The following is a 20,351-nucleotide window of genomic DNA, read 5'->3' as shown; positions in this document are numbered from 1 at the left end:
TATATGATGGGGATTTGGTTTCCTCAGGAATGGACTCCTCATGCGTCCTAAGTGCATGAATTATGTCCATACAGTAGAATCAGCATAACAAGTGGTACGTACCCCAGCCACAATCAATTAAGTTTATTAGCAATAGGACCTCTGGGCTGTTGCATTGTTCATTATTTAGATTTTACCAGAAATAGTCTTTGCCTTCATTTACCCAATACAGAGTACGAGAAATTGCTTTTGCTGACTGATCTAAAAATATTAGACCAAGAGTAAATATAAGAAGTGCATCTTACCTAATGTCTTGCTTTCTCCTATCTTTAACCAGTAGAAATGTGGGGCTGTGAATAATTGAAGCTAGATCTATCCAGCATTAGAGCCATACATGAATTTTAATAAAAGTCAAGGGCAGTATAATACCCTGCTGGCTGCTGACAAAGCAATTCACTTTTATATCTTGGGTTAGAATAACATTCTGTCCTTCCTCATTCTTGAGACACTTGGTTTTGTTAAAATGACTACCTTTATTTAAATTAAGAACACATTCAGAGTCATTTTAATAATATATGATTTCATTCATAAAGAGGTCCTTCATTTATTTTACCATAATTTTTCTCAACCAGAGTTTTCAATGTTTTTGCTAATAAGAAAAGAAGCAATACTTACTTTGGCCCAACCAACCAAATTGTTCTTATTATTGATTATCTAAAACAAAACAAAACAAAAAACAAAAAACTCCAAACAAGCCCAGTAACCTGTCAACGGGGGCTAGTTACTGAAAACAAGCCCAGTAACCTGTCAGTGGGGGCTAGTTACTGAAAATTGCCTGAGTAAACACTGTTGTGTGATTTCACAGATAAAGTGCATTCTAGCTGGAACCTATGCAGAGGCAACCTCCTAATGTGACAGAGCCCTGCATCCACACGCATATAGATTGTTAATGTGTGTTAAGTGCATCACCCATCTCCATTAGTTGATGAGATTGTAATTTCCTACAAAGCTAAATCTATAGTTTTTTTTTTTTAGGTTTTTATCTCACCTGGGTAGAATGTCCTAAAGCCTGAGTCCATTCTGTAAACCCAGTGTCAATAAATATGATCACAGTGGCTAGAGGTAGTGTGGTTCCAGAAGGATTGGCCAAAACCCCTGAGGCTCTGCACTCTCTGAGCATGGCCTGAATCTTGTTCCTAGTGTTGTGGTTTTTTGTTTGTTTGAGTTTTTTTGTTTTTTGTTTTTTGTTTTTTTGGTTTTTGGTTTTTCGAGACAAGGTTTCACTGTATAGCCATGGCTGTCCTGGAACTCACTCTGTAGACCAGGCTGGCCAAATGAGCTCATAGTCTCCTCTCACCTCCTTCTACACTCTCTTATTCTGAACTCCCTGGTAATGTGAGGTAAGACAAACTATTCTTGAAGTTTGCCATTCTTTGGGTCACTAATGAAATTTCTGTGTAGAAATCTCAAACACAAGCTGCTCAGTGTGTCTGAAGTTATGGGCACATAATTAGGGAGTCAGTTGAGCATCTTTCATTCTTCCCCATTGCTGCTTGTTCCCAGGTGAGCTACTCAGGTAGCTATATGTTCATCATCTGATCTCTGAAGTTTCCTTATCCAGTTTGTAGTAACATAGCAGACTTTAGTTTATACCTGGAAGTTCTAAATTCTAAATTCCATTATCAAAGTTGCTAAATTTAAGCTTTACAGCTTTTCCGGTGAGCTCCCTACATCCACATCACCAGTTTGAACCTGCACAGCAGTCATAGGGCCAGTATGCTGGGTTTTGTGTGTGCTTTTCAATTATTTTCCCTTGTATATCTTTTTCATGGGTAGGATGGTAGGAAAATCATCCAGTAAGTATGGAGGGAGCATGTTACAGGATTTTATTATTGATTTTTGATGGTATTTGGTATGGTTTATGAGTTGGTAGAATTTGGGGCTCTGAAGTTTATGGGTGTATTGACTCCTGCAGATGCACAGGTATTATCTACACTGTGGCCTATAAGCCACAGCATAAAACTTAATGTCCTGGATAGTCAGCTTGGCTACAAGACATTCAAAACATCCTTGCAGTTTTATACCAAAAGGAATTGAGGTAGCTTCTTAAAAATTGTTTAGACTGATTTTATTTATATGTATGAATATTTTCACTTGCAAATGTATCTGTTTATCACATGTATCTCTTGTACCCACACAGGTCAAAAGAGAGTATAGGATCCCTTGCAATTGGAGGTATAGCTGGCTTTGAGTCACCGAATGGGTACCAGGTCTGAGCCTGTGTCTTCTGTATAAGTAGCAGGTGGTTTTGACCTTTGAGCCACTTTCAGCCTCCTAAGGCAGTTGCTTGTGGCACAGACCTTTAAATCTACCCCTGACTTCTCAGGTCTCATGATGAAATGAACCCAACTGAAAAGACTAGATCTAAGTCTAACTAGGAAGGGTAAGTGGGACTCCAGGTGACGTCACTCGTCCTTTCCCTACTTTCTGCTGAATCTCACTGCTCACATGGCACACATCTGAAAGGGAAGCTGCACTGTGCAACCTACACAAGGCGTGCAGGGCTAACACAGAGCGATCTAAGCAGGAGAAATACTATAAGTGGTGCTGGAAGAGAGTGAGCACTCTAGCCCAGTAGCCACTTGGTTCCTAAGCTTTAGGTTTGAGTCCTATTAACTTTATTCCTAAAAGTTGAGTTGAGTAAAAGAAACCCAGAGTGACAGTGACTCAGAGGGGTTTACACAGCCTGCTGCTGCTAAAGTAGAACTGTAGGCTGGCCCCAGAAAAACTTACGCATACAATAATTTTTAAATGAACCAAACTTTGAATAGAAAAAAAAAAGCACACCTTGTTTAGGACCTTGGATTTTGTATTATACAATCTATTAAACAATGAGACACTTGAGATAGTGATAGTATGTGTCACTGTGACCTACACCCAGTAACTGGCATACAGTAGAGTGAGTAAACACTGCTAGGTAAGGTAGAGATACACCACTCTATATTAATAATAATACCAGTTAAATAACAGTGCGCAGGATGGCAAAGAGCAACAGCTGTGCAGGAGAAACTCAGATGAACAGGTGTATCTACGTCTGTCTTTTGGGTTTGCAAAAATACCACCTGTAACTTGACCACTTTAACTTGACTACGCCTTTCAATAAAGGATCCTGACAGGATATTTTTGAGCATAACATTAAAAATGTGCTTCATTCCTAATAAACATTTATACCTATTCCCCAAAAATGAAATTTGTTTTCCCTTCAGTTTTATATAATAGAATAATCCCTTGGTGGTATAATTTTTAGCCCCCATCTTCAGAATGCATCGTTAGAATGCATCAAATTCTTAAAGGTCCACAATTTTCATTTTCGACCTGATAAAATTTCAGTGGCATATCCTTAGCTGTAGAGCATTAAAGTGTAATTCAGAATACTGGTGCTCCAGTTGGTTATCTACTAATCTAGACCAGAGAAGAATAGGTGGGTTTTATATGTACCTTAAGTTGTGTGGGAACCTCTTTGAAGCTCTTCATGTGTCATGGCCAGAATCAGTAGACATCTCCTCTCCTAAAATAAGGACTTCCACCTTTGCCATATATTTGGGAAAAAAATGCCATCATATGCAAAATTTACCCGCCATAGAGACGTAAGCTATATTTGGAATGATCTCTCCCATTTTTAAATATAGGTAGGTAGATATTTAATTTTTAATTCTTTCCAGGATTTTGACAGGTTCCGCGTATGTTAATAGAAAATAGGCTTATTATTGAAGCACAGAGCTGCTTGTCACTGAAGCTTCATTAACACTGTTATCGCTGCCTGACATTTATCTTATAATTTTCTGGAGCTGACTGTTGTGTCTCCATGGAAACCTAAATTGCAATTGAAACAAGTATGATAATAAAGGCATCCACCAAGATTGACAGCAAGCAAAACCTAGTTACATTTTGTTTATAGTTCCTTCAGTAGCTACAGCTAGAGACAGGGAAAATGCTCTTTGGGTACTTAGAATTAACTCTCTCCTGTCACAGTGGTACCTGGCTCAGCCTGTATGGCAAATTTATTATAACATCTTCAGCGATGATGTTAGTAATAATGATACTGATCTTTACTGGAATCATCTCAAGTCATTATGAATACTGAATGTAATATTTGCCCTGATCTAATCTCAACCCAAAAGAAAATTTTACCCCATCTTGCCACTATTCAGTGTTGTTCAGTCCAGCTCTTCCAGCTTGTGATGGCACCGGAATAATTTCTTTTAGGGTGGAGGGAAAATATTTATACTAATTTTTCCCTTGATGGTGAGAAACCTGAGCTCTCTCAAGTTCATGACTTCGTGTTGATTTGGCTGTTGCCTCAAATGGAGTAAGTCCAGAGTGAATTAATTTAAAATTAATTTCATTTTGGAAGACACCATCTGGCTGTGTTTAGGAAAGGCACTTACACAGATATATAAATACATGATCATCTGTATTCATTGTGCCAGATGTAATGTCAAAAAATGAAGAAATGTCTCAAAAATTATCTGGGGAGAATTTTTATATAATGATATTCTGTCTCTTAGCATAAGAGCCATTGTGTTTGAGCACATTTAGTCTCATTTTAATTCTATAGGTCTGATGGTATACATTTTTAAGAATATGTAATTTAAATGCCAAAGCCTATTGTTGATTGAAGATATTAGATTATTTTTATTGGTCAAGATTCTAAAGATAATTTCTTATTGAAAAGAAGAGGTATAAATTTCCAAATCAGTATGTTATATTTGTTATTGATTAAGAGTGCTGACTATATTAAGATTTTACAGAATAGTCCTATATGGGATAGCATGTTTTTATAAATATATGATAGAGGAATGGCTTTGTATCATGGACTCCAGGATACACACCATAAGCATTGGTTGAATGGCTAGCCTGTTACCCTTTACAAGGCCAATAGCACCCTTGACCACCATCCCAGCCAGGGATCTCTGCCAGAGTTCTCTCCTGGTGGCCCTCAGCCTTTGGTCTCACTGGCATGCTTAGGAGGAAGTGCTCCAAGGGCTCATCCCCTTAGTCAGCATTGCCTCACCCCCTCTCTCACTCTCCTGGTGCCTCTCCCCTCCTACTCTTTTCAGTCTCCTGGTCATCTATGCGAAATAACAAGAGTTCACCATCCTTTGGCTTTGATTTGTTTAAATGTAAACATTGACCTTGACTATATTAGTCACGTGTTGCTGCCTTACTAAAAGACCATGCTATATATTGTGTTCTATTAAAGATGGTATCACTTTACATCTTGATTCTTATATGTGCTTCTGCTCATAAATAATATAAGTTATACATTATTCAGCTATCTCTATTATACTTAGCACATGTCTGACATAAACAAGTCCTTAACAGTTAGAATGAGCAGCAGCTGAAGAGTTGCCTCCATTGGTAAAGTGCTTGCCCAGCACATCTGAGGGCCTTACCTCGGATCCCCAGTGCTCCAACATGCACATACACATCCACACGCACACACAACAAACAAACAGATGCACAGCATGTATTTGTAATACTGGCGCCAGGGAGGCAGGCAGAAACAGGCATAGCCCTGGGGCTCTTGAACCAGCTGGCCCAGCTGAACCAATGAGCTCCAGATTCAGTGGGAGACTCCATGTCAGAAAAGAAAGTGGAAAGTAGGTTGGATGGTTCATTAGGGAACGTTGCTTGTTGAACAGTCTGGTGACTTGAATTTGATTCCTAGGATCTACATAGTAAAAGGAGAAAAAAACTCTTCAAGTCACCTTCTGACCGTCCCACATCCTCACACACTGTGATACCTGTACCAACATTTTATATATATATATGTGTGTGTGTGTGTGTATGTATATATATATATATGTATATGTGTGTATATAATGCAAATGTTTATTTCTAGTGTGTATATATATAAAATATATATAATGTGTATATATATACTATATTTATATATGTGTGTGTATATATATATAATATAAATGTTTATTTCTAGTGTAAGATATATATATCTTACACTAGAAATAAATAAATGTAATGTATTGTTAAAGTAAGACAGTGAGGAAAACATCAAACATAGACCTCTGGCCTCCACACTCAGCATGCATGTGCACCCGTGCTCTGTATGTAAGCACACACACACAAGCATGTGAGCATGTACCCACATACACATATGTTCATACAAATTATAAAATGCAAACAAGAATGGGAAGAAATGACAAGGACTCTGTGTGGTGATAACTTGTAGGGTGCTTGGATTCTCCATAGAGCGATCATAGAGTCAGACTTGGATCTAGCATGCTGGGGTGGTGCATTCGGTGAGTAGGGGCTGATGGGAGGCTTCCTTGGGAGCTGGCTTATACAGGACACTACTTTCACTACAGCTGGAAAAACCTGGTCTGCAGGAAACCTTACATCATGCCTATATTGTTTATCCCTCTTTTGTGTGACATTTATTTTTTATTGACTTACTACTTTAAGTTAGATTATACACAGGTGAGGTAGGTAAAAGAAGAAATCAGTGTTCATTTTGAGAAGTGGGAACCCACACTGATTTCCTGCAGTATTTTTCTTCATTTCATTACAATCTTAATTTTCAGTTTATTGATAGCCAAAATAATATTCTCTCAATCTTCCTAAAGAGCCATTTCAGTTCCTTGCCCTCAGTAGACAGGCACATTCAGCACGTCAGGTATGAGCATGTAAAACAAACTGGGAAGACATTCATTCTCAATGGGCAGCCTGAAGAATTCTGACCCTGTAAGGTGGAAGCAGTCGGCTGTCACCGGAGGGTGTGTCAGTGTGAGGCTGCACTTTGGAAAGATGAGGGCCTCTGTATCTCTTGTTTAAAATGATTGTTTCCCTGGTGCCATTTCTAAACATTCGTCAGAAATACCTATCAGCGTAGTGAAAATGCCTTCTGCTCAAGCCCCAAGGTCCACGGAACAGTTTCTGACAAAGCACAGCAGGAAAGGAGATTGTCATCAAGGGCAGTCTGCAGCCGGTGCTTGGCAGCCTTGCCAGCAAGGGTTATTGTGTGTTCAGTCATCATGCACCCCCCACGTGCCTCCAAATTTACTTCTTTGTAGGGGTTTTCCAGCTTTCTGCCTTTTACTAGCAGTCAAATGGAGGGAGATAAGGTAATCAGGTTTTCCTTTCACTTGGTGAGTCCAAATGCTGGTATTCTGTGACCTTTTCTAAAGAGGAACATTCCCTGTGAGTCATGGTTGCTTTTTACCCTGGTAACAGATGTATAGCTTTCAGATCTCTGACCAAATACAATCCAGTATTAACTCTAGTGGGTTAGTAAAACATCCATGACAAGTGTGTTGTTTCTAAGTTACTTTTGAAAGAAAAAAATGTCACCCTTAAAAAAAAAAACTTTCTATTTATTCTTTGTGAATTACACATCATACACCCCAATACTACTCTATCTCCCCATTCCTTCATATCCACCCTCTGACCTTGCAGCCTCCCCCCACACAAAACACAAACAACAACAACAAAAATTAAAAACAAAAACCAAAAAAGCCCACATCTCATTGTGGAAGCTGTAGTGTATCACAGTGTGTCCCACAGTGCAGCCTTTTGTCCACACACCTTTACTTGCAGATGTTACCTGCAGTGAGTCATTGATCTGCTTCAAGGCCTCTGGCTCCTGCTGCACCATCAATACTGGATCCTCACCAGCACTCCCCTCAGATGTCCTGTTGCTGTCCTGCTTCAAGGAGATCCAGCAGATCCTAAGCTACTTTCACTCTGCTTGCTCCACCCCTTCATTTGTCCACGTAGATGGGGTTCCGATAGACCAAACTGAAAGCCCTGGATCTGGGCTTGTGTAGTAGCTTAGCTGACTTGGTCACCCTTGCAGCTCTTTGGCACTCATACCACCGTCTCCAGCTCTCTAGCACGGCCTGATAGCTCACTCAGTGCCCCCGCTGCAAAAGGCAAGGCCAGCTCTCTGTCTCTCATGGCCTTGGGGCCATCTCACCCCCACCCTCTCCACCAGGGCTAGCTACGTGCTGCCCAGGTGAAGTGTGGGGCCAGCATTCTAGAGTGCTGCAGCAGTAAGGGTCAGGACTAGCTTTGCATAGCCCTTGGACAGCAACAGTGTCTTAGGTGGCAGCCCATTGCAGGGATGTCCCCATGGCCTTTGGTGGTAATATGAGCCATGGATATTGGCACAGACCCCAGCTGCTGCATGGCCATATACTGAGACATGGCCTTTAGTGGCAGCACAGGCCAGGACTTCTCAATGAGCTCAGGTGGTAGGACAGGCTTCTCAGCTCAGGCTATTTCTCTCCACTCTTCTGTGTCCAGCTCCACGTCTTGTCACAGTGCTCAAACCCATCAACTCTCTCTCTCCCAGCTCTCCACCACTCTGAGTGGTTCCTGCTCTGGGTGGGCCATGCAGCAGGCAGGCCTCTGGGTGCCTTCCATCTGTCCTATATACTCTTACGACATTTCTTTTCCCCTCATGTTTTTTATTAGATATTTTCTTCATTTACATTTCAAATGCTATCACCTTTCCTAGTTTCCCCTCAGAACATCCCTTATAACCCCCTACCCCCTGCTCCCCAACCCACCCACTCCCACTTCCTGGACCTGGCATTCCCCTATATTGGGGCATATAAAGTTTGCAATATCAAGGGGCCTCTCTTCCCAGTGATGGCCGAGTAGGCCATCCTCTGCTACATATGCAGCTAGAGACACGAGCTCTGGTGGTACTGGTTAGTTCATATTGTTGTTCCTCCTATAGTTGCTGACCCCTTCAGCTCCTTGGGTACTTTCTCTAGTTCCTTTATTGGGGATTCTTCCCTTATGTTTTGTAAAAATCCTATGGACGAGCAATATTACATGTACATAAAGTAACCTTGAATTTTCCTTCAGAATAACACAAGCTAATTTACTTAAAATTTGATGATCGGAAAGGAATTTTTATCTCCTTCAGATATTTTGAGTATTATTTATTCCAGTTAATCTTCCATGAAGTTTTTGGTTGCTGGTATGGTGCCATTTCACCCCAGAGAATGTAGGCCCTTATTTTATAATTGACATGCCTGTAATTCAAAAGGTTCTGCTATACATGGTAAGAGATAACGGTGTCTTCCAAGTAAATACTGGAGCATCATTCTAGTTACATCTTATGTAACAACCTAGCTACAGTTAGGACACATGTGGGTAGCTGTGGCATCTAAAGACTCTATATGGTGTTTTTGCCTGGCTCCTGGTTGCCATGTTGCCATTCTGTGGAGAAGATAATGTTCTTTTTAAATGACCAACATTGCCCAGATGGACACTGCAGAAGACTTTTAGTACTGCTGAATTTCATGCCCATCCTGTAGCCTTCTAGAAGCACCAGACACATTGCCAGTCCTCTTCCTCTGTTGCCTTATGCAGCTCTGTCCTGGATAGCTTTCCATGACAACCAAGCAGTCTAGTCTTTTGTGCGCTTTCTCTTAAGTACACGTGGTATTAGACAATTATTCCTAAACCCATGTAAAGAGTGGCTTTGTCAGCTGACTGAGATGCAGCTCATTTTGTTAGGAAGAATGTTGGGACATATTGAGAGAGATGGCTCTTTGGTAGCACCCTTGGCAGTTGGCCACTAACAGTTCCATCTAAGCCTGTGTTGCTCCCCACAGCATACATGACACCTTGTCAACTCTCTGGCCTGTATGTATATGCCTTGAGCTTTGGGGATTAAATTAGACACAGGATGTGGAATTATACCAAAGTTTCAAGCAGCTGGTTATACTATCTAAATTATCTTTTCAGTAAGTCATCTCTGCATCCAACACACTGGAGATAGCATATTTTTGTAAACATTAATGCAAGTATTTATATGAATACAAGTATTTATATTTTTATAGCCTTTTGTAGAAATTATAACCATATATTATAATTTATGTTTAAATAAAATTAAATTACTATTTGTTCTCTTTGGTTTACAGTGGGATGAATGAGGTACAGAGGAGTTGTTTGATTTTTCCTTGAGGGCACACAGTTAAATTGATGCTGAGCCAAGGCCAGCTCCTTTGGCCCATTATCTGCTTATGGTTAGGCAACTGGGCTTTAATAGTATTTTCAAAACGGCTCCCTCAGAATAATATGTTTAAGTGAGTCTCAGCTCTAACTAGTGTTTTAAAAGGAGGAAAGAAGGTATATTTCTTTCTAGAGCTACCTAAATAAAATTAATAAAAATGTGTTTATATAGTTGCCTTAACCATAGTTGAGTACTCAGTAGCAATATGTAGCCACTGCCTGGCATACTGCAGTAGGCTAGTGATAGGGATATAGAGATGGCGATCATTTCTATCAGCATGGACTTAGAGTGAACCAATGCACTCATCCCAAGAAATAAAAACAGTAAGGTAAAGACCAAACAAATAAAAGGGTAAGAACAATATTATTATTTATTAACACCAAGTAGATCAGCTATCTTCAGACAACGGTATTTAGAGACAGGAATTTTTTTTTCATAGCAGTTTTGGCTTTGTAAGTTCGTTGCTTTTTTGAGATAAAGGAAATTAAATATAGAAAACAAATACAGGACAAAATACAAAATCAAAAATCTGTTTCTTTGCTTCCAGTCTTGAAAAGGAAACTTGAAAATTTTTAGGCCTTATAAAATGTTTTCCTGAAGTTAATAATAATAATAATCCATTGAGCCCCTTGTATTGAATGGTGCTCTGCTTTCTCAGAGGACGCGCGGATGGGTGCGCATGGTCTCTGTTGATATGATTTCTTTCTGCGAGGAAATGGAGTAGGGAAGTAGGTCAGTCAGGGCTGGGAGCTGCGTGTGAGCCCTCCTGTGGCCCTTCCAGTAGCGGCACTTTCCATCCTGACTCTGAGGCTCATGCCAGCAGTGTCCCTGACCGCGTGCTCACTGACTTATGCTCCCATTCCACTTGGCACCTGTCCTAGAGGGCCAAGGGCAAAACACAATTGCTATTCAGGGTCTCGTTGAAGTTTTCAGGCAAGGTGCCCACAGACGTATATGTCTGTGTCCAAGGTTTGCAAGTGGCCACAGAGTCTCGTGAAACACCACTACCTCAGGGTTTCGCCAAAGAAGTCGAGGTCATGGAACACGAAGGGCAGACAATTGGCTTTTAAATCTTACTGTATCCGTATTTTATAGTGTGATTCCCTACAAAGTTGCATTGGGGAAAGGCACCTTACTTCTGTGGACCTCATTTGCTTCATTTCTAAAATGAAGATGGTTCCAAAGAGCTATTATGATATTGTGTGTCAGATACTTGGCAACGGCTTCTGGCAAAGGGTAGGCCCTCTATTAATATTATTTAGATTTGAATCTAAACTTGTACTATACTGTGTTCCTTGGAAAGTACAGAATAAGAAAAGCAAGCTAGTCCTAGCATTCCAAGTCATGCAGACTCTTTTCTGACAAAGCTCTTAGGAGAGGGTTTGGCTGAGATGGGGGTATGTGTAGCTATAATTCTCTATGACAAGTTCCTTGGATACCTATGGTCCCTGGCAAGAACCCCCAAAAGCTTAACTTAAAACATGATTAACACATGATCTTTGGCTAACTCGAAGTCTCTGTCCCTACAGCCACATGAGAACTGAAGTCACCAGATTTCTAAAAGAAATATTCTTCAGCCAAGAGAAAAGATTCAGAGTCCAAAGGAGAAGTTAAAGTGTATTAAAACAAAGTTAGCAAAATTTTTATACACCAAGATGCAGTAATAATAAGAGGGTCATTGTCATATGAATAGCCCAAATAAATGTTTTTGATTGGGAGTGTTTGGTGGTGGTTTTAGTGTATACTATATGACTACATTTTCCTACAGACAGAATTATTGTACACTTCCCAAATGATCGTTTGCAAGATGGCAGACAAAAGGGGATATAAAAAAGGATACGTGGCAGCTACTCATCCGAGTGACTTTCTAGAAGTAGAGAAGAAAGGCTCTGGACAGATGGTGATCTTCTTATGTGGTAATTGAGAAGATGTGGGTTTCAAAGCAGCCTTAAAGGCTCATAAACTGGGTGGTTTGCAGCTTGTCTCCCAGAGATAGAGGAGTGGTGTGTGTACATTTTTCCAGCATTCCTGTTTTTATTTGGGACTGTGATTCAAGAAACCCAGTAAGACTTGCTTTGGAATTTGTCTTTGATTTGTTTTGAGCTGTCTGTACTCCACTCAAGCCATACTGTACAGAATGTTTAGCCACATGGTGGATTAGAAATACTTTGCAGTTTGGGGCCCAGGGGCATAGATTTAGATTCTAACTATAGTTCATAATCTGGTGTCCTTAGGAAGGGACTTATTTCTCAGATGTTGCCATTTGAAAAACTACTTTCTCATAGGGTTGTCTTAAAGATTAAAAATGTAGCCGGGTGGTGGTGGCGCACACCTTTATTCCCAGCACTTGGGAGGCAGAGGCAGACAGATCTCTGAGTTCGAGGCCAGCCTGGTCTACAAAGTGAGTTCCAGGACAGCCAGGGCTACACAGAGAAACCCTGTCTCGAAAAACCAAAAAAAGAAAAAAAAATGTAAATCACTGCCAGATGTGGTTGTTCACCCATGGAATCCTAGCTCTTGTTAAGGGGAAGCAAGGAGATCTCTGTGAGTTCAAGGTCAGGCTGTTCTACATAGCCAGTTCAGGCCAGGCAGCCAAGTCTACAAAGTAAGACTGAAAAAACAAACACACACACATACACACACACACAAAAAAAGAACTAAGACCAACTTTTTAAAAAGTAGTGTACATAGTGTAGTATTGGTATATATAAGATACTATTATTACTAAAGATATGAGTCATGTTTGTATTTATACCAAAAGAATTTTTAAGTAAAAAATAGAATTATGGTGATTACTTGTGGTGAGTGTGTAAAGGAAACGCATTCACAGTGAGAATAGCAAGACATTTATAGAACATTCTGGGCTATGTGCCTCTATGAGGTGATATCTGTTGTTGCCATTTTATAGATGAAGGATCTGAAGCTCAAAGTGGCACAGTAGAAAGCTCTGATGTCCAAATACAGAGCCCATGTGTTTGCCCTTTGAATGGTAAGGGGTCCAAGGTGTAAGACTGGGAGACAACGACTGGGAGACATGAAGTAAGCACTTTCTACTGTAGAAAGGCCAGAGGAGCTCTGGGCAGCTTCCCTCCTCCTTTGATTCCCTTGGTTTCTGTTATTTGGGAAAACATAAAAGGAATGTTCATTTGTGATGTGAGCATTCCTTAGTGCTTGCTCCAGAACTCTTGTTTAGATATTAGACAACTGTACTGCAGTCTAACTCTTGCTCTATATGAGCCATTGTCCAACTTCTGCTTTCTGTTAGCTTAGACTTGTGGCAATACCTTCCTCTTCTCATTTAGCTGGTTGTCAACAGCAGCAACCACGAGTCCTTCCTGTCCCAAAAGCAAGTCTTGCCACATTCTCAGCTTTCAAAGTGCTATAAACATGGTATCCTCTACTGCAAAGAGCTGAGCCACCTCCACTGTGTGCCGTCACAGCTCCACAGGCTAAATTGTTTATTGAATTCTCAGTGATGGGAAATAAGATAGGTGCATGAGAGCAAGATAAATGGTCTAGGCTAACATAAACAAGCATTGTATTATACCTGAATTGTTAAAAAAAAGATTTTTTATTCAATATTTTATTCAGTAGAGCATTTTTATAACAATAAGATCGATTAGCGAATGCTCTAAAAATGTATCATGTTACTTCAGTGATAAAAAACAAAGTGGTCACATGGGGAGGTGGTAGAGATGTAGAGATCAAGGCAACACCTACTGAAGAGGGTCTGACATCATTGCCTCTCTGAATTAATCTGAATTGAGTTTTTTGGGTTTTTTGTTTTTTTTCATTCTACAATGGAAATTTGAAATGAAAATGCTTTTGGGGGAGGAGGTTGTCTGTGTGAATGTGACAAAGTTTTCACTATGTCCTCAAATTCAGGAACTGCCTTCCATAGCTCCCAGTTTTTCCCATGCTCAAGAGTGCAGTCATGCTTTAAGGGGGTGGGGGGGGGCACTCAAGTCTAATGAGTTTAGACCTGCAGCGTCTTTAAAGTGTTCTTTTTGTTTGTCTGTTTCTGGCAACAAAATAAGGAACTCTCTCTGCTTAAGATCTTTTTCTAGTGCATTTTTGGTATTTCTCTTAGGCGACAGTGAAATCACACCTGCTTAGTGTTTCTTCTTTCTGACATGCTTAACTAGTGCAGTCGTCGCCTGCTTAAAAGGCTGCTGGCTTTTTGCACATGTCCGGCTCTTTGCATTTCCACAGACTGATGAAGTAAACTAAGAAGCAGTTAGCATTCTAAAGAGAAGACCTGGGGTTGGGTGGGGGTTATGAGGAAACGGTATTTGGCTTGCTTTATTATTGTCAGAGGGGTAGCCCCAGGTAAAAAGAAATGACTTCATCATATCAGACTTGTGACAAGTATTCTCTCCCAGATTTGGGTCTGGGAAATGATAGGAAGACATATAAAGGCTTATGCCTTATTCTTATTCTTTGTATCCACCCCAAATATTTACTGAAGCTAGGAGAAGAAAAGCAGACCTTTTTCTTCTCTTTCCCAAACGTGTGATTGTTTAGAACTTAAGTGCAACATCTGGAAGTCAGATATACAGAGAACAATTTATGGAGTGTGAAAGATTTGAAATATTCAGTGTCCTTTAGTGGGAACTCAACTTTCTGTGGTGTATTTTTTTCCCCAACACAAAGCAGGCAATTCTGAGATCACTTTTGCCTCTCTGAATTAAGCCCTTTGTGCTTGGGTCCCATAAACAATGTGCTTTTTAAAGGGGACCCCCCCCCCATGCTCTGGCCCTTTTCTCCAGTGCAAGCAGCCAATCAGCTGCACTGAGCTGCATAGCTGGAGCGCTTTCCATTCTGAGCAGCAACAAGGTACTAATTTGATGCACACATGGATGCCTCTCGCACTCTGCAAATTCATCACCAGCATCTTGCATTAGTCATCTGATGGACTGCCAAGTGTTTCATTTGCTTTCCATGTGACTTTATTATTACCACCTCTCTTCCAAAACCTCTGAAAAAGGGCGGGGAATGGGGGAGAGGGTGAGAAATCCAGCAGAAATCCAGCTCTGCCTTTCTTTCTCAGGGATAACCAGTGCCGAGCTGATAATGCTGCTGATTTGTGATGTGTTGATGGCAGCCTTGCCAATTGAGACCTGCACTTAACTTGCAGCTGCCTCCCAAGCCTGGGTTCTGAGATGCCCATGCCCTGGGTGACAGGAGGCCAGTCACTGCCCTGTGCTCCGGAGTCAATGCTGAACAGCAGCAGTTGCAGTGAAAGCATCGCGCTGCTGCTGAGAAGCAACCTAATGGTGCCTCTGCTTTGTTTTACTTCATCAAATTTCTACGACTCATTAGGCACTTTCCCCTGTGCTCCTCTTCCTCTTTCCGCCTCCTCACCCCCAACCCCCACTATTTTTTCTTCCTGTCCTTCACCCTGAAGCCCTAACTCTGGCTCCTGGTTCCGTTTTTGACAGTAACGGCACAGCCAACAAGATGAACGGAGCTTTGGATCATTCAGACCAGCCAGACCCAGATGCCATTAAGATGTTTGTCGGACAGATCCCTAGGTCCTGGTCGGAAAAGGAGCTGAAAGAACTTTTTGAGCCTTATGGAGCTGTCTACCAGATCAACGTCCTCCGAGACCGGAGTCAGAACCCTCCCCAGAGTAAAGGTACAAAAAGCATGTGGTGCACGCGGTAGGGGTCACTCGGGTGTGGGGGGGGGGGGCTTAGTGACTGGGGGGGACACCCCTGAGCTGCCTAGATATCCCAGAACCCTCAGTACGTAGGACAGGAGGGAGGGAGGGCAGGCTGAGAGCAGCTGGTGTTGCCAGCCCTGGTGTTCTGGCTGTGCCTCAGGGCTCCTCCCAGAATTCCCGCCTGCTGGGACAGGTGGGGCTCAAGAAGGAGGGCAGGAATGCTGCCCAGCTTTTTATGGTCTCCTGATTGCTCCTATGAGGTCACGTTCTAAGCAATGTGATCTCTGGGCGGAGTTGGTGCTTCTTTAAGGAACAGTATTTCTTAGCCTTGTACTTCAGGAGCTAACTCTTTCTATGCTACCTTTTCATGACTTCTCATGTAATCACAAGTACATTACACCTTTCTATAGCCTGTAGAGACCTTGAAATGACCTGCAAAATAGAGAAAGGGTTCACCTTGAGGACAGATGCCCATTCTTTGAGGCAGCAGAGATCATTAAGAGAACTGTGCCTGCTGGAACAAGGGTTAGTGCCCTGGTGGCATAGGTAGTTAACACGTCTTCAGAATAGTCAAGGCTTACACCCTTATCAGAGGTAAGATCAAAGGGTAACGTTTGATGCTTGTTACTGCCTCCATTTTAAGATAATGGGGATTGGGTGGAGGTTGTAATTATTGAAATAGAGGCCAAGAATTTGGTTGATGCTTCTGTGTTTTTAAGTCCTACATTGTCATTGTCGGCTCTGTATAGACTCCTCTACTGCTAACACTTGGTTTCTGTTGCTATTTTAACCTTCTTGCTTTAGTGACTTCGTTCTTTTTTCATCTCTCTTCTCAGGGCCTCTTTCCTAAGGATATCACAGTTCCTTTTTCTCTGGGCTTTACTATTTCTGTCCAGCTTGTTGGTTTATTTTTATGTGCATCTTGTAAGAGGGAGCTCCTCTTCTGACTTGTATGTGCTATTTAGTAGGCATACGAACCTTACCTTACACTTTTTCTGAGCCTTTTAAAAATAAAAGAATAAGAAAAATGTAAGGCTAATATTCTGTAATTCTGTGAAATGCTGAGCTATCTCCTGCACTCTATGGTACTGAGGGTTACTGGGCTTTGGGAGCTTTTTAAAGGAATTTAAAAGCCCAAAGATTTGTAAAGGTAGACAAACCCACCTTCACATTTTGTTAATAAAGTAGCCTCCGCCCCCCCCCCCCAACATAACATTTAACACTATGGCTGTTTTAAAAAGACTAGAATGTTGTAACTACAAATAATAAAATTAGATAAGTAGGCTCTAATATCTAAAATCAGTAAAATGTAAAACCACAGAAATCAGAATTATGTTAGAAACCTTTGTGAATATTTAGATGTTTTCCACACAGAGAAATTAGGAGTTCACTGTAATATTTTCATACTATCCTACATAAGGGAGACAGCATAATGCATGGTTCTGGACTAATTAGTTTTTAAATAAGTCCTTTTCCTTTACCTAAAGTGGTACCCAAAAGAACCTAGTTACAGCAGCAGGCAATCTGCATCCTCACCTAGGAAAACGGAACACTGATAGTGGCTTTATTGGCCTTTTTCAAAAGGGTAACTGGCAAAATACCCAGAAGTCAATTGTGACTATGATTCCAGGTGACTTGCTTTATGTCTTCTGAGTATGTATATCTTACATTGGTCCCAAGACCTTTCTCCCAGGCAAGTATATTCTGTGTATGGCTTAGTCATGTGTTCCTTTGAGCAATACCTTATCCAGACTACATTTGAGACTATATATTTCCTCAACTTCTGTTCACTGGTCTTTCTATGTAATTAAGAAGGTCAAGCTTTTGAAGAGGGAGAGAAACTAAATACAGGGACTCTGGGGTGCATGTGCAACATATCAGACTCTCTACTGAGTGCTTTATATATGTTTCCATTTAGCTTTTACCAAAAGTTTGAAGGTAGATAGTATCAGTCACAGTGTACAGATAAGAATGCTGAGGCTGATAAAAGTTAGGAAATGGAGCCCAGTTTTCCCAGCTAGTAGCAACTCTCTGGACACTGTTCACCAGTCTTCAGAAGCTTAACTGTTTTGTCTCTCAGTGAGATGAGATTAAAAAGAAACAAAAGCATCATCTGCTTCATTTCATGGCTTCATTTTCATAGCTTAGTGTCCCCAAGTAAAAAGACTGGGTGTCTCCCTTTAAGAGCACTGATGGTTTCATTTCTGCCTTTGTGTTTAGTTTTTGTACTCATGGGTTTAGATTGTACATCCCTCCAGCTCATGGTATCATGGAATAGGAGTTAGAGATGAAATCATTCAAATCTTACCTTTGGAAATACGGGTCAGTTTCTATTCCTGTGAACTGAAGTCTCTGATTAAATATTGCTTGCGATATAGGGGCTGTCAGCCAAGGCTTGAAAGAGTTTCTGTTATACAGACACCTTTGTTGTGATGGGATTTGGGCCCTGTAATGACATTGTTCTCAGAGGCAAACAGTTCTTAGGTACTTACATATAGAAAGCAACAGCTACCATTTTCTTTGCATCAGTATCCGTGTATACCACATATAATTTTACCTGTTTATATGTAAAACTGAATCCCAACTTTACATTGATTTTGACTCTGTCAGCAGAGTACAGTTACCATGTTTACACATGGCATGTATTGATGCCAGACCCTCAAAAACTAGAATTACTGGAGGCCTTGTTTAGACGTGGTTTAAATTACCTACGCAAGGCTTTTGGATGGCCTTGATTCATTGCCTCATTGGCCTTGATGGTTCCAAGGAAAGAGGCAAAAGTTGCGCCGCTCCTTAGTCCAGGTGGGTCGGAGTTTTCTCTCTCCTTGCATCCCATGTTCTCTTTCATCTTGAGGAGTAAAAGCTCTACCCTGTTTTCATTCTTTAAGAGTTGAAGTGTAAGCTGTCTGTTTCTTCTTCTTTTTTCCCTCTTCTTCCTCCTCTTCTTCCTCTTCCTCCTCTTCCTCTTCTTCTTCCTCTTTCTTACAGATGCATTAGTCAAGCAGATTCAGAAACTAGGAAGTCTAAGTAGACTGTCCTACCCTTTTAAGAGTTAAGAGGAACATTTTTTTAAAATCCCCATTTTATTTGTGTACATGTTTGTGTACAGACATGTGAGAACACACATGTGCAGATCTGAGGATGACCTTAGGGGTCAGGCCTTGCCTTCCACCTTGTTTGATCTCTTTCTTCTTTGTTCCAGTGTGTGCCAGACACACTTTGGAGGCCGCCTTTTGGAGGCTGCTTTCCTCTCATCTCTATGTAGGAATGCTCCAGTTACAAATGTGTGTTACTACACTTGGCTTTCCACGGATCTGCAGAGCTGAACTCAGATTCTCACATTTGTATAGCAAGTGGTTTACTCACTGAACCATCTCCTCAGCCCAAGAGGAGCATGTTTTATTCCATGGTTATCTGCCACTTCTACAGATGATAAGAAATAGTACAGAGTGGGTAAAACATGGCCTGTAAAACCAGACATGCATAAATCCACTTCCTGGCTCTGATTCTCTTTAGGTATTTCACTGGGCAGTTCTGTCAGTCATATCAAAATAATGGGGACAGTCCTCATAGAATGCTGAGCTAGTGATAGCCATGCTGGAATACGGTAGGAGCCTGATATAAGAGATTATTATTCTAATTGTTAATCATCATAACTGTCTTTTAAAAACTTAAAATCTAAGAAAAACAATAAAGTAAACACATGGATCATTACAATAAAAGAATAAGATAATAGTAACTAGAAAAGAAGATATACATACTGAAATTAGAGTTCACAGAAGAAAGAAATGAATTTTATTTTTATGATATATAGGAAAAGGAAGCATCTTTACCAAAATTTAAAACCACTAATGGAATTTTAGTAGATAGAGTTGATATTAAATGTTACAAGTGGATAGACTTAACTTAGCATAATTTAGAGAGGGAGAGAGAGGGGTGGGGGGCAGAGCATAGTCTGAAATGAAATAGAAAAAAGGAAAATCATAAAGCTAAGAATTTATAGGATAGGGCCAGGTTTTAGAGAGTCTTTGTTGTAGGATCTTTTTTAAAAAAAAATAAGATTTCTCTTTTAGATAAAGGGAGGTCTGGAAATGTTACTTAAGCAAAAAGCAACAACGAAGTGAGTTCCGTGTACGGTGCGCAGAGAAGGGAGAGGAGTGACTGACTGGGCACAGTCAGCAGTGGGAAGAAGGGACTAGGAGATAAACTAGAGCAGTCGGGAGGAAGAAGCCATGGTGTGTGTGTAAGAAATGGGGAAGACATTTACAATGGTGGCAGCAGTGATAAGGAGAGAATTTTGGAACCACAAAAACTGTTTTAATTTTGAGGTGCCCCAGAAGGGTCGGGAAGAATGAGGGCCAAGAAAATACATTGAATGTTGTGCTGGTGAGGACTAAGCAGCATTTCAAAAGGAAGGTGGCAGTTTAAGCAAGGAGGAGTTGGGAGTGAATGCAAGGGGCCATGAGTATAGATTTCCTTACTGACGCTCTGATAATGAAAGAACACTGTATACATGTAGTGCTGATGTTACTGCTACTGCAGTTAATATAAAGACAGAACAAAGATGGTCATAGAAATACAAACCCCACCTGAGTCAGGGCTCTTGAAGAGAGAGAAGGAAAAGCTGAGGAGCACCAGGAGAAGGGTTAAAGAGACGTA

General features: G+C 40.8%; 1 protein-coding gene across 28 annotated transcripts in view; it reads left to right on the top strand.

The window, feature by feature from the left end:
* The window catches only part of Celf2 (CUGBP Elav-like family member 2), an 833,597-nt gene that overhangs the window by 638,361 nt on the left and 174,885 nt on the right, over positions 1–20,351 (top strand). For 24 of the 28 annotated variants that reach the window (XM_021151420.2, XM_029471522.1, XM_021151447.2 and 21 more), the window contains one exon: positions 15,469–15,665. In XM_021151420.2, the coding sequence (XP_021007079.1) occupies positions 15,488–15,665 (178 nt within the window). In that variant the 5' untranslated portion in view covers positions 15,469–15,487. Of the gene's footprint in view, positions 1–14,873; positions 15,304–15,468; positions 15,666–20,351 lie in introns of those variants that run through there. The other 4 variants (XM_029471547.1, XM_021151430.2, XM_029471544.1 and 1 more) reach the window with 3 other exon arrangements.

This window comes from Mus caroli, chromosome 2, assembly GCF_900094665.2.
Source record: "Mus caroli chromosome 2, CAROLI_EIJ_v1.1, whole genome shotgun sequence".
NCBI lineage: Eukaryota > Metazoa > Chordata > Mammalia > Rodentia > Muridae > Mus > Mus caroli.
This window is presented reverse-complemented; position numbering and strand designations above follow the sequence as displayed.